The sequence below is a fragment of the Xiphophorus maculatus genome, chromosome 19, assembly GCF_002775205.1.
Source record: "Xiphophorus maculatus strain JP 163 A chromosome 19, X_maculatus-5.0-male, whole genome shotgun sequence".
NCBI classification, from domain to species: domain Eukaryota; kingdom Metazoa; phylum Chordata; class Actinopteri; order Cyprinodontiformes; family Poeciliidae; genus Xiphophorus; species Xiphophorus maculatus.
The window spans coordinates 5,502,971-5,517,759 of record NC_036461.1 but is presented as its reverse complement, the minus strand read 5'-3'; the positions used below and the strand labels follow the sequence as shown (position 1 = coordinate 5,517,759).

At 39.4% G+C, this 14,789-nt stretch overlaps 1 protein-coding gene across 1 annotated transcript; it reads right to left on the bottom strand.

Annotated features, from left to right (window-relative positions):
• Positions 1 to 367: 367 nt before the first annotated feature.
• On the bottom strand, positions 368 to 2,712 carry six1 (SIX homeobox 1). Its single transcript, XM_005801100.2, has 2 exons — positions 1,856 to 2,712; positions 368 to 1,051 (listed from the first exon to the last, which is right to left on the bottom strand). Exons 1-2 carry the CDS (start codon positions 2,413 to 2,415, stop codon positions 757 to 759), a joined length of 855 nt encoding a protein of 284 aa, XP_005801157.1. The 5' UTR covers positions 2,416 to 2,712; the 3' UTR covers positions 368 to 756.
• Between the last annotated feature and the right edge of the window lie 12,077 nt (positions 2,713 to 14,789).

The window sequence follows — 14,789 nt, the reverse complement described above, 5'->3', positions numbered from 1 at the left end:
AGAGGAAAGGAAAACATGGCAACAAAAAGCCAATGATCCGCAGCGGAAAATGACGAGAGACGGACAAAAAAAAAAAGCAAAAAAAAAAAAAAGCGCTCCTGTAGCCAAACATGCGTTATGAAGCAGGCTGGGTTTTCAGTGAAAAAAGAAGCGAGCTGGTTCCTGTGTACACAGCGACAGGCAGCTGCTGATGTTGACTCCCTTTTGTTTGAATCTGAATCCACGTCCTTCATGATTTGTTCATTAAATAACCAATAAACTCCGTCCAGAAAAATAATTCCAATTTTTGCTGAATTCTTTTTTTTTTTTAAATACTGTTTTTATCTTTCTCAATCCATACTAAATGCACAAATAACACGGAGACAGATGCATTAATTTTGTTTTATTGGAAACTAATTACCATGGCTCTAATGAAAACGACTCCTCCTAGTTTCCATCGCAAGAAGTTGCTATAATTGTTTTTGTTGTTTTAACAAAATATCATAAATTAAGCAGGTGGTTGATCCTGTTAAGTGTTTCTTGAGTTAAGAGGGAGTTTTCAGGAAAAACAAAAAATAAAACATCCATTCAGCGGATGAAGAATAAGCGCATTAAGGAGTTTTGCTCTAACCAAAATTTAACGACAGACAGTCAGTCTATATTATAAGGTAGGCTACTATAGTGTTATTTTTTTCATACATGTCTTCAATCTGATCCACGCGTCAGTTCTTCCTCTTCGGTTGTTTTGGTTTTTCTGGTTTTATCATGGCGGGTTCTTTAAGAGCCCAAATCCACAAGACTGGAGGTTAGAGGTCCCAACAAGGAGTCCTGCAGCTGGTGCGGGTGTCCGTGCATGCCGTGCACCGGCTGTGGGGCCCCCAGCCCGGACATGGGGTAAGCGGAGGCCCCGGGGTGGCTCATGTTGCCCTGGAGCAAAAGCGCAGAGTTCTGGTCGGGGCTCTGGGGCGGAGAAAACTCGTCCTCCGAGCTGGACATGAGAGACTTTCCTCCGTCCAGAGGGGACAGCTGGTTCTGTTTGTTGCCGCCTGCGTTGCTATTCTCGCTGTTCTCTCTGGAAATTACAACAACAAAAAAAGGCAGAAAAATGCTCATTTATTTGAAAAGAAAGACTTTTTTTTTTTTACTATTTAATGTTCAACAAACCTTTCTTTAAAAAAAAAAAATCCACACTGATTTTTATTACTAATCCACGTCAAAAACAAATTTATTCTTATTATTATTATTATAATTATTATTTCATTTGGCAAATTGATCATTTTGTTGTTTCCTCCCTATTCGATTAATCGCAGGAGCTGTTCAATTTATGAAGTGGTATACAAATAATAAAAATAAACAAAATAAACCTTTTTCACATTAAAAAAGTTATATTTCTAAAGTCACTTTAGATCTAAACAAACATCTGAAGCGTCTCAGCTGACATAATAATAATATTTACTCAGCTTCATTCCCACAATCACATGACCTGTCCTGTTTTTAATTAATCTGAAATAAAAATGTAAAAAAATAAAATGATGACCAATACTTCGCTAACTCTATATAAAAAGCCCCATTTCACCTCTTTTTTTTTTTATCGTGTTTTGTCCTTTATGTTGATGCTAAGTCAGAATAACTTCCAGACACTGAAAGCTGAAGTTACTTTTGAAAGAAATTGGAAACATTTCTATGAAATCTCAGGTGTTTGTTGTATAATTCCGGTAATAAGAGGCGCTGTCTTCAAAATGCTATCAGAAGAAAACCGTATTAGAGTTAATCTTCCATGTTTAAGTGCTTTGAACTACAGCATGAATTTGTCTTTTGTTTTTTTACGTTTTTGAAATGTGAGAGCAGTTTTGTGCTCCGTGGCAGCTGAACGCACCTCTCCTTGGCCTCGGCGGCTCTGTCCCTCTGCCGTCTGTTTTTGAACCAGTTGCTGACCTGCGTGGTGGTCAGTCCCGTGGCCTCTGCCAGCTCCCTCTTTTCCCTCGGGGACGGGTACGGGTTGTGCGTGTACCACTCCCGCAGGACTCCCCTGGACTTCTCCTTGAAGCAGTAGCTGGTCTCCTCGCCGTCCCAGATCGTGCGCGGCAGCGGGAATTTCCTCCGGACCCGGTACTTCCCTACGGCTCCGAGCGGCCGGCCGCGCAGCTTCTCCGCCTCCACGTAGTGCGCCTTGAGCCAGAGCTGCTGCAGCTTCGGGTGGTTGTGCGGAGAGAACTGGTGGCTCTCCAGGATTTTGTAAAGCTCTCTAAAGTTCCCGCGGTGAAACGCCACCACCGCCTTGGCTTTCAGGACGCTCTCGTTCTTGTGGAGGTGATCGCAGGCGGGCAGAGACCACAGGAAGCGGCCGAGCCTCTCCAGGTTTCCTCCTTGCTGCAGCACCTCGCAGACGCACGCCACTTGCTCCTGCGTAAACCCGAAGGACGGTAATATCGACATGATAAGCTCCTCCACCGAAAACCCCTGGAATCCAAAGCGATTTCAGATCGTCCCGAAGCTTCTTAAATCCACCGCAGTCCCGTCCACGCTGCGCAGATCTGTGCGGGCAATCCGCTCCTCCGCAACCCCTGATGCGCGCAGCAGATTGGGATGTTGATTGTTGGGACAATTTGTTCCTGTTGGAGATATGTCAGGCTTAAAGGGAGCCTGTGCGTCTTGATGATTGGCTCTCCCTCTGCCCTGCACCCTGTACAGCAGAGCAGGACTGAGTTTGCAGCTCCGTTTCCTCCCCAGAGGCAGTGCGTCAGGGGCTGAAATAGGAGCGCAGCCCACCTCCCGCCCCCACAGTCCCTCTGCTGCTGCAGCTGAGGGAGCAGAGCGGCACCTAAACACAAATCAATTATTACACAGCTCTTAAAAACACACTCTAGATTATAACTTCTGAAAAATAATGATGCATGCCACGGAGGTGAGTGAAAAACTCCCCTCAGCACAGACCATGAAAGGATCTGTGACGTCTACAGTTATGAATAGGGATACAAGCGAAGAAATAATCGATTATATTAATGTTGAATATATGATGTGGTGCAGATGAACAACTTAAGAGAACTGACTTCTTCCAGAACTTGTAGCTTTGACCCGTTTACTGCTTAATGTGGCCCAAACCAAACACAAGCAAATTGAGCATTTTGTTGTTTCCTCCCTATTCGATTAATCGCAGGAGCTGTTTATTTTATGAGGTGGTATAACTTAATAAGTTCCTATGATAGGTGGGTCCATTACGCGCTTATTTATGAGCAACCTATACAACCTGCCAAAGGAGTTATGGGCCATAGACCACCAGAAGGAAACCAGCCACTTAAAGGGAGAGTGTGCGCATGTGTGAGTGTGAGAGGCTGGCATAAAACACCACATGTTTAAAAACTGCGAGATTTGGCAAAAAAAATTGGGTAAATATCTTCATTTGGGAAAATTCAGGATATGTAAAGAACTTAAACAAAGAGTGAGATGTAAAGCGCTGATGTAATTTTTCTAATGCGTGTAAAACTGAAGAACAGGAGAAATAAATGAATTTCTGCGTCACAGCAGGACTTTTCCCCCTTCGCCTGCTGTGCGCATTTATATTTCAGAGATTAGACGGGCACCACACTGGCTCCAGTGTTTTCTGTGGGCTGAAACACTAAACCAATCCATTAGTAAATGAGTTCTGAGCCACACTGGTTCTTGGTGGTGCAGTTGTTGGTTTGAGCCTCACGGATCACGTTTCTTTATCTGCACCAAAAGTCTGAAACAGAACTCCCGTTCTGCATTCATCCCGCATAACTGTGCGCTTTATTGAGGGTTTTTTTTTATTTTTATTTATCCTTCTCCAAAATATTTTAAAACTCATTTCATAGAATAGAGTAAAGCAGTTTTCAGGTGTAAACGAGTTAAAAGACATATAATGGATAATCTTGTGCTTGTTAATAATTATTCTAACAATTTGTAGAGAAATTATATATATAAAACTTCTGAATGAATCTAGTTTACAATAAGGCTCCATTTATAGATGGCTGATAATAAATGTTATAAATTAGTCTATATAAACACTTTATAAATCATTAGTGTCTATTATACATTAAGTAAGGGTGAGAAGGAGATTATATCCTAAAATTTACATTTATAAAAGTTAGTATAACACTAAAGACAAACCGCAGGTCTCCTCCTCACCATTAATTAATCAATTAAGTCGATTAATCAAGTGTATTTGTGCAGCACATTTCAGCATTTCAATGGGCTTTACATCATAAAAACACTCAATAAAAAAATTAAAGCAACACACAGTGAACAATTGAGAAACTTTACATTTTAACCACCGCCATCAGCAAAACCATCAATACACGTTCAATATATTGATCAATGCTCCATTTATTAATGCATAATAAACGGTTATTAATGATTTATAAAGGGATTACATGTGATTTAATACAAATATTTATGAAATATTTATTAGCCATCTTACTGTAAAGTGATAATGGATACACAATTTATATATACGTCTTTTGTAAAATTCTTGAAATAATACTAAATAAATTCATGTGTTTCATTTGATTTCTTTTCATATATATATATATATATATATATATATATATATATATATATATATATATATGAGTTTCAATCCCCTCATTGAAACAAAATTATATATATGTATATATATATATATATATATATAAAATTTTGTTTCAATGAGGGGATTTTTTGTGTGCATAAAACTAGGTGTGAAATGCGTGTGTTTGCGCAGGACACGTTGCGTGGACTGCAGTGGGCTCCGGCTGCGTCTCGGCTGTGTAAAACCTCAGTGCTTCAGTAAATGAGCTGTCTGATGGGCGCCTCTCGGGTTTCTCTAATATCTCTACCACATTGCGCCGCGCCTCCTCCTTTAACCCCCGCAGCCCGGGGGGCCAGATTATTTCAAGATGTGGGCTCTCCGCCTCCTCCACTGCGGCGGCCAGCGCTGCCTTCTCACAACCCGGACACGTAAAGCAATCCCGGGGCAGTCGATCACTCGGAACTGCTCTCGGAAAGAGGCTTACATGCAGAAAGGATTCATTTCTGCCTCTCTCTTCTCTCTCTGGACTCTTTATTAACTTTTAAAAAACGAGCACAATGGCAGCTGTTGTGCTGCTGAAATCTTAGATGTTCAGATTTTAGGAAGTCAGAACATTTTCATCATGAAATTAAAAAAGAGTAAATCAACCATTTATCCTAAAGTGGTTTTCACAAGTTTGAGCTGGGCAGAAATTTAAGAGTTTACTGAAATCGTAGCGATAGTCTATTTATTTATTTATTTAATTTGCAATAAGAGAAAAAAGAGAAGGAGATGGTGAAAGATGAATAAAAAAAGGAAATCGGCTCTTAAAAGTGTCACCCTGAAAAAAAACCGTACTTTTCTTCTTTTTTATGAATGGAGCACAACTTGAATGAATTATATGAGATACAGATAGTGTTAGACTCAAAACAAACATCCGTCCTCAAGTTTCTTACCATTAAAAGTCTTCTCTCATTTATTTCCCTAAGTAAAATTGGCAAACAGCGCGTCATTTTTGCTATTTCTAAGGAAAATAACTAGAAATGCTGGAGTGGAGACATCCAGAGAAGAGGGAAAAGGTGCAGCTCCTTCCATCAAAACAAAACACAACTGTTGACATGAGTGAGTTAAATGAAATTGGAGCTGCAATTATCAGCTTAACAGAGTTTCCTGTCATGTAGGAAAATTAGACCTGGTACAAGTGCGCTGGGGTTAGACCCCCCTCCCCTTCCTGCACCATCAAAATCATTACGCATTTCCTCAGAGGGCCCACCTCCACAAATATGCAATTAAGAGGCGGCTTTTACAGAGCTCTGCCTCGATAAACACACCCGGGTGTGCAGATGAGGACATTTGTTTTAAAGAGGCTCCGTTTTCTGGCTGCGGGGCTGATAAATAAACAAACGAGGCAGGCGGACAAACACAAACAAACAAAATGAAGGATTTAAACGCGGCTGAAATGAGATGTGGGCGCTGGCAGGGAGGGGGCGCTGCGCAGTCACACAGTCGTTCTCCGGGCTTGTTGGCGGTTCAGGAGTCGTGCGGCAGCTGTGATCCTCTCTGGTCATCCGGGCTCCTGCTCCTGTTACAGCCTGCTGGTTTCTCTTTGGGAAACACCTCTGACGGCCCTGATGCTGCCTCACAGCTGCTGCCTCCTCCTCCACACATGCACGCTTAAAACTGTCCGCATGAGTTATGCTTTCTGCCCCATGCCATCCAGGACAAATCGGTGAATCATGCGCTGGTTGCATGCTTGCAGCTGAGTGACGGGCGACAGCAGATAGTCGCTTGAGTCAGGAAACCTCCCAACTGCTGTCCGACAGTTAGAGGTGACCTACTGTGAACAGTTTAGGATCCACACAAAACATGTCCGTTACATTTTTTATTTTATTTTACACAAAATCATTCTTTCACTGCAAAAACACAAAATCTAACCAAAAGTCTTTGGTTAGATTTTTAGTGAAATATCTTTGTACATTAAATGAGACAAAACTAACTAAAATAACTTTTTAAGAAAATGTAGAAGCTTGTTGTAAGTAAACAATTGCTTATTACTTCTATTAATCTACCTCTGGTAGATTATTTGACTTATAAAATACATTTTTACATTTTATCTGAAATAATCTACCAGAGGAACTACAACTTTTTAATCAATATTAAGGAATTATTTACTTAAAACTAGCTCAAATGTATTGTTAAAGGGTCACTTGTAAGTTAGTTTAGTCATATTTTAAGTATACTAAGACATTTGTGGTAGAAATTGAACCAAAAATAGACAAGATTTTGTGTTTATGCAGCTGTTTTCTTACGTCTTGTAACTTTAAATCCTAATAAGCGGCTTCTGGCCACGCCCCTCACTCCATGTTTACACTGGCACAAAATGGCTGCTAACAGATGCGCAATTATACAACTGTGGATCTTAGAAAAGCAGACGTAGAACCTCCTGCACAGCCAACAACAATGTAACAAGTGGTTACATTGGAAATGAACAACAACAAAAAAAATTGTTTTCCAGCAGCCATTGTACAGCGCATATCACGGTTGACCGAATGTGCGAAAGCCCAGCTTGGGTTGCTAGGTAACTATAGGAAGTACCTAGCAACCTCTAGAGTTCTGGGGTTGCTAGGTAACTGTGTATTAACTATAGATGGTGTCTCAACAATAGTTTTTCTTTAAATGGGTCGTTTTCCAGACATCAAAAAAGGATAAAAAATTACTTACAGCCAAAAAAAACAGCTGGATGGGTTTTTTTTTGTAAACACTTGGGTTGTTTTTATAAGCAGTAGAAATCAAAATGGAAGTATAAAAACATACAAAATGTGTATTTTGTGTAATACTTTCCCTCTAAAACAATACATTTGATTCCGCCGCTGAGTATCGGAGCAAACAGACGATGTTTCTGGCAGAACCAGGTTGGTTAAAAGTGGTGGGTCTGCAGCCGGCTGGTACCCGCCGACCCCTTGCCCTCTCATTAGTGGGACGTAGAGTGGTGGAGTACCTTGCTCCCCAGGTCATGTTACATGTGGCTTGCAGTCTGCTGCGCCGCATTAAATGTCAGCTTTGAAACCATCTGAAAGATCAGGGGTCAGTGTTTTTAATAAGGCCAAAGTTCTGGGAGGAGCTCCCTCTCTTTTACAGCTCAGGTTTTATGTTTTTCAATTTAAATTGTGGACAAAATGACCCACTGATTCAAAGATATAGGATTATCCCGGTTTTTCTGGTTTTCATCTTTGTTCTGCTGAACACAAAAGGTTGAATTTGGAGTTTTTCCTCTGGCCTCCTCCCCGTGAGAGCCACCGACTGTGGAGCCTCTGCTGCAAATGGGAATATTGTTCTGGGCTCCAACAAAGCTGTTTTCACCCTCTTCAATATTACAGGAGGAGTCACCCGATACCCAACAATCAGCTAATCCACTGCCCATGGCGACGAGGTCACCTGTGCACAGGTAACTTTATCCTGGGTGCCTGCCTCTCCCTCCCTGTTTCCCGCTATAGTTGCTGCCATTTCCCCCTCCCTCCTTCACCGCACCTCAACGGTGAGCACAGACAAGCAGCCTCTGTTTATTTAGGTCAGCCGTTAGATCTTATCCCACGAATCCACAGAGAAAAACACTTCTGAACATTAAGAAATAAAATTTCTGCCTCTGTCTTGTCTCTCTGCCCAGGTCACACCAGGTCTACAAATAAATTAGTAGACATGAAATGAGACAAAACTACATTCAGAGTAACTTTTCAGTAAGAAATAGGAGGTCGTTTTAAGTAAGTAATTCTTTAAAATTGATAAAAGAAAGTACAAGTTCCACTGCAAGGGCAAACAAATTCCTCTGAGGATTAATGTCCAAAAAAGCATCCAGAAAGTTTTACCAAGGGGTGTACAGCAGGGCTCTCTACTTGGGCCACTTCTTTTTCACTTTATCTCCTGATGCTGAGGGCTATCCTTTAAAAATATTATTTAACTTATAAAAAGACATTTTTCCCATGTTATAAATAAAATAAACAACCAGTGGAAATAGTAATTTTTATCGTTATTATATATTGCTGGAATGTTACTTTTACATTTGGTTTTTAGTTTTCTCCTTCAGAAATTCACTGCAAAAACACAAAATATTACCAAGTATATTTTGGTAATATACTTACCAAAAGTAGGCATATTACTTACTTTTGGTACTTTTAGATATTTGAAAGTAGTGCAAATATTTCAGTACACTTAAAATAAGACAAAACTAACTTAAAGGAAACTTTTTAGCAAGATATAGGAGCTTGTTTTAAGTAATTCCTTAATATTGATGAAAATTTCCAGTTCCACTGGCAAATTATTTCTTTTATAACATGGAAAAAATGTCTTGCTATAAGTGAAATAATCTGCTAATGGAACTAATAATTTTTCATCTATAATAAGGAAATGTTGACTTAAAACAAGCTCCCATTTTTACTTGTAAGTTAAGATATTTGCACTAGAAGCTAGACTAAAACTACTTGGTCAGATTTTGTGTTTTTGCAGTGTGGGAGGAGTTTTGTTTGCATTGTTCAAAAAAGACAAAAAATAAAAACCAGCACCCTATGTACAAGACATTACTGAATAAATTATTTTAAAAGTAATTATTGGTTCTAAACAAGCTCCCATATCTTGTTGAAAATGTACTTGTATGTTAGTTTTGTCTTATTTCAAGTGTAGAGAGATGATTACACTAGAAAATATTTGGTAAGATTTTCTGTTTTTGCAGTGTGGACACGAGTTGAAAAGGGAAATTTACAGTAAATTCCCCCAAATTTGCAGGAAGAGCTGAGTGAGTGACAGCAGCTCACATGTGGGGTTTGGCCTTCGTTTCAGGGGGAAAAGCTTTTGGTTTGGCCTGAGCTGAGGGAAGTTTTTGGACCTCCCACCCAAATGGAGCTTTACTTCTGGAAATCTCATTGCTGTTTATTTGAATTACAGAGGCTGAGATGAGAAAAGGAGGCCTAATGAAGTCCAGGTTGTCGAGCATGTGCAAACCATCACCACAGGTCTGCAGAAAGCTGCAGAAGGCTTGCTGGATTACTTCCCCCCTCGCCGTTCTTTCAATCTGGCAACACTGGACTTTTAAATATCAGGAGGACATGTGCTTTCTGTTGTAAACTCACATTCCTTACAGGCTTACTGTGTCGCTAAAATCTCCATTATCCCATATTGTTATCAGTCATCGTAAAATCACATACGCATCAGGAATAAAACAGCCTTCTTCTTCTTCTTTTCTACGTTTTTATAAATATAAACTTTTATTGCAGTACGTAGATTTAGAAAAATACATTCACATAATTTCAGATAACAAACATATAATTCAAGCTAAGATAAAAAAACAAACAAACAAAAAAACAACAACAAATAAAGACTTTTTGCTCATAATTTTTGGTTTATACCATTAAAGCACTGAGGATACTTTCACTGAAAGGTCTGCTCAGACATCCTGAAGACGGGAAGGCATGAAAACGTGATGAGTTGGCTGTAGGGCTGAAATGTGTTAATGTAAGAACCTCGGGTCCTGTTGGGAAAACTGTTGGACAAATGGCCTCAGCGCTCCTTCAGTTAAAGGTCACCTATCCTGCTTCCATCAACAGGTTAGGATGGGTTAAAACAAAAAATGTCTGTCACATTTTCTGCACAAAATCATTCTTAGATGATGAGATTTTAGTCAATTTTGAGCTCCTGTAAGAATGAGCTGTATTATTGTCTCTGTCATTTCAAATCCAAATAAGCTGCTGCTGACCACGCCCCCAACTCAATGTTTACACTAGCACATGAAAATGGCTGCCAACAGATGGGCAATTATACAACCGTACATCTTTGAAAAGCAGAAGTGGAACCTTCTGCGTAGTCAACAAGAATGCAGGAAGTGGTTTCTGGATGGTAAATCAATAACAAAGCACTTTTTTTTCTTTCTAGCAGCCATTGTGCAGCGGATACAGCCGTAAAACCAGCTGACCAAACATGCTGGAGCTCCACATGGGTTGCTAGGTAACAGGCTTGACTTTGCTCGAGTTGCTAGGTAACGGTGTAATGCCTGTAAAATGTGACTTTTTGAAATGTCTCACTTTTCAGACACCAAAAAACATGAACTTCTTGTCAGAAAAATTGGGTTTTTATTGTGCTTGGGCTGTTTTTAGAAGCAGTGGAGACCCAAATGAAGCATAAAAACGACCCAAATGTGAATTTTGCATAATAGGTCCCCTTTAAGGAGGCTGCAGACCTCTGAAGCTCATTTCTGTTCCACTTTGACTGAATCCCTCACAGAAAATGTTAAAAGGCACTCGTATTAATGAAATGGTTTGATGCTGTGCAAAGATAAATGATTTCAATCATTTTTAATCCTGAAGCCGTTTCAGCCTGGCTTTATTTTAAAGCCAGTTAAATCCCTCGGGTTCCTACATATTTCATGTAGAAATTCAGGAGTTTTCCAAACTCAGCTTTTTATGTTCATTTTAAAATACAAAACACAAAAGAGTCACTTTGGATTTACTTTCTACAGTGGAGAAGCTTTGAATACGGAAACAAAGACACAATTAAAGAAAGGAGACATTGAAGGAAGAATGAAGGATACAAGGGTGGAAGAAAAGGAAAGAAATCATTAAAGAAAACCATAAAAGGTGCAAGGAAGTAAAGGACACAAGGAAGTTACTTAGGAGACAAGGAAGGAAGGGAGAAGGACATTAGCATGGAAGAAAAGAAAGGACACAAGGAAGGAAGGAAAACAATGAAGGAAATAAGAAAAGGACACAAAGGATAGAGTAACTTAGGAAACAAGGGAGCAAAGAAGGAAGCAAAGAAGACAAAGAAGGAAGAATTAAAGACCCAAGAATGGAAGAAAAACATGAAAGACACAACAAAATAAAGAAAGGACACAATGAAGGATGCAAGATAGAAAACGAAGAAGGACAGAAGAAAGGAAGGATGACCAAGAAACGATGCAAGGAAGTATGGAAGGACACAATAGAAGATGTTAGGTAGAAGATAAGGAAGGAAAGAAAGATGTAGGACACAAAGATGAAAGAAAACATGAAAAACATCAATGAAGGACGCAAGGAAATAAAGAAAGGACACAATAAAGGAAGTTAGGTAGGAGGTAAGGAAAAGATAAAAGGGAGGAACAAGAGAGGAAAGGAAGGAAGGAAGGATACTACATTTAGATAGTGGGATGGGTAAAAAGTCTGGAAAAACAAATATTTCTCCAAAAATCTTATTTTCTTTTGCTCATCCAACTTATCCACACTTGGGAAAAAGACTGAACTCAAACTCCAAACTTCTCCCGTCTCTGCAGGAACCCTGAAGCTGCAGCGTTATAAACAGCTCAGGATGAAAGACGTCATCACTTCTGTGTTTGTGTCATGAGCTGATGATGGGACTGGAAACAGGAGCCAGGGCTGCGGCAGCGGGCATTTCTTCTGGACGAGCCGCGCATGGCAACCCGTACATTTCTTCTGGACGAACCGCGCATGGCAACCCGTACATTTCTTCTGGATGAACCGCGCATGGCAACCCGTCCAGCACAGTGGTTGTTTCAAACATTGTAATGCCATGGTGGTAGAGCAAATGCCAAACAAGAAACAAGCTGTTGGGTATTTTTAGCCGCCGAAAGGCACATTTGTCTTCACTCTTCCACAGTCAAGGTTTCTAATAGGTTATGAGTTGCAAAAGCAGAATTTTGTATGGACTTGAGAAGCTTTTAGAGACATTAAAATGTGTCCTCAAGGACACTTTTCTTCCTAAATCAGCAACCTTTCTGTGTTGTTCACCAATAGACCCTTTTCACAGTGACGTCAGACAATGGCCGCCATAACTCAAAACTGGGTATCTTTACTTCCGGTGTGATTTTGCCTTGGGAACCAAGCTGAAAACTTCCCGCATTCTCATAATCTTAAGGATATAATAAAAGGTAAGTTTAATAATAACAGCATTTAAGTGTTAGATAGCTGTTACTAATCATTGTAAATTCACCATTCTCTATCTGTGTATAAAATAAACAGCCTCCGATCGGAGAGTAAACCACCTAGCAGCAGCTTTAGCCACATTTAGGAAAAATATACTCTCTGTCAGCGCTGTAACGTTTAGAGGTTCACTTTCTGTGTTTTATAAAACGGTGTTTACGTGTTAGATAACCGTTATCAGTCATTGTCAATTTACCATTCTCCAACTGTATTCAAAGGAACCAGCTTCCGATCATGAGTAAACCAGCTAGCAGCAGCTTTAGCCACAGTTAGGAAACATATACACCGCCGCCTGTCAGTGATGTAACGTTTAGAGGTTCGTTTTCTGTATTAATGGAAAATAAAAACAAGACAAAAGCCACAAATAACAGTTGGGCTTGACGATATTTCTGTTTTTCCAGCAACAAAATGCGCATCTCCATGCACTGTTCATGTTTCTGTCACTGCTAACTGTCACAGAGTCTCTCCCAAAGACGCAAAGAAGGAATAAAAATAAATACACAAGAAAATATTAATGTGCAATGATTTGGATAAATAACTTTAATCTGATTACTGGATTTGAAATACGAACTCGTTAGATTATTCGTTACCGAAAAAGTGGTCCGATTAAAGGCATTACAAAGCAGCGGCGGCACCGGACATCTCTGCTTATAACAAACAAATCCCTATTTTATGGGATGAGTGGCAACTCCAGTCTATAATTTAATAATCTGATCAAGATTAGAGCCTAAAACGTTATAGTTCAAAAACAGTAAAAAGGTTTGGTTAAGGAACAGTTATGTCACGTAGTTAGCTAGCTAACAAAATTCACTAATGCTAAGCTAACGGTTACGCAAAACAAAAATACCTACCTTCATAGTCAAACAGGTATTGTTCGGTGAAGAATTTGTAGCCTTTGTCTAATTTAGATTTTTTTGTCAGAGAGAACTGGTTTGCAAATCGTGATATATCTTCAAATCTTATTTTAGGCAAATGTTTTAGAGACTGTGTAAACTCCATGCTCCGGTGATCTGTCTGATCAACATATGCTGTCAGATTTATACATCTCTCTCTCTCTCTCTCTCTCTCTCTCTCTATATATATATATATATATATATATATATATATATGAAATAGACAACTTTATCATTACTTACTATGTACACCGGAACTAAGGATACACAGCTTCGAGCCAAAACGGAAGTTGTGTGACGTCATGTGAAAAGGGTCTATTCCTTCCAGTCCTTCAGTGAAGCTGTTCAGCTAGTAGCTTTCTCCCTCTCCCCCCTCCAGAGTGACCTTTTTTAGTTCGACCCACATGATGCATTTGGTTTGGAGGAACATCCCGGTCACGTGACCCGAGGCATTCCAGCACCTGCTTCTGCAGATCACGTCCACTCAACAGGAAGTAGCAGGTGCTGTCTATAAAGATGCTCATTTAAAGAAGCTCAGACTCAATGCAGCGGCTACGTCTCATCGCTCAGAGCAACCTAAAGCCTGGTCCACATGTAGCCGGGTCTTTTAGAAACAAATATCTACTATACTGTTATGGCTGTTGTAGACAGAAAAGAAGAGTAAATTTGAGCCCAAAAACTCTGAAATTTTGTCCCTGTTCTCAGAAATGTCTTAAGTAGAAAATGTTACATTTTTGGTACATTTCTCAGGTTTAAAAGCTGAAGATTTTTTACTTTTGAAATTCAGAAATTTCCAAGATTTTTCTAGGAAACGTCTGAGATTAATCTCAAAATCTCAGAGGTTTTTCTTGCAAATTTTAAACTTTTAGAGCCCAGAAATTGTCTTGTTTTTTTGTGGTAAATTTTTGAGATTAATGTAAACATTTCTGAGTTTTTCTTTCAAACATACAACATTGGAGCCCAGATAGTTCCTTATTTTTTCTAGGAAATTTCTGAGATTAAGCTAAAAATTTCTTCTTTTTTTTCTTGCAAATTTTAAACTTTTAGAGCTCAGAAATTTCCTTGTTTTTTGTGGTAAATTTATAAGATTTTTTTTTTTAAAAAAAGAGTTTTTTTCTTGCAAATTTTAAACTTTTTTTCTAGAAATTTTCTGAAATCAATCTCAAAATTTCTGTGTTTTTCTGCTGAAATTTAATTATCCTGTTTTATACTATCCAGGATGACCCTAATTCGCCGTCGTAAATATCTCTGCAATATTGTTTAAAAATTTAGATCACAAACAAGGGCTCGGTTACGTCCCTGAGCGTTGTTTTAAACACGCCAAACCCATAGGGGGCAGTGTAGCGCAAAACTAAAACCTACGTCGGCCAATCAGATCGCTTCAAAACAGTCACTACTTTCCGTTAGGATTCAAACATGTCGCCTGGAGGTTCTCTTGTGGGGACGGATATA

What these genes read in the sequence shown, in the direction of transcription:
- six1 (XM_005801100.2), bottom strand. Translation starts at nt 2,415, where the DNA reads ATGTCGATATTACCGTCCTTCGGGTTTACGCAGGAGCAAGTGGCGTGC. An exon ending in GCCGCCGAGGCCAAGGAGAG is followed by an intron (nt 1,052 to 1,855) that starts GTGCGTTCAGCT and finishes TGTAATTTCCAG; the next exon opens with AGAGAACAGCGAGAATAGCA.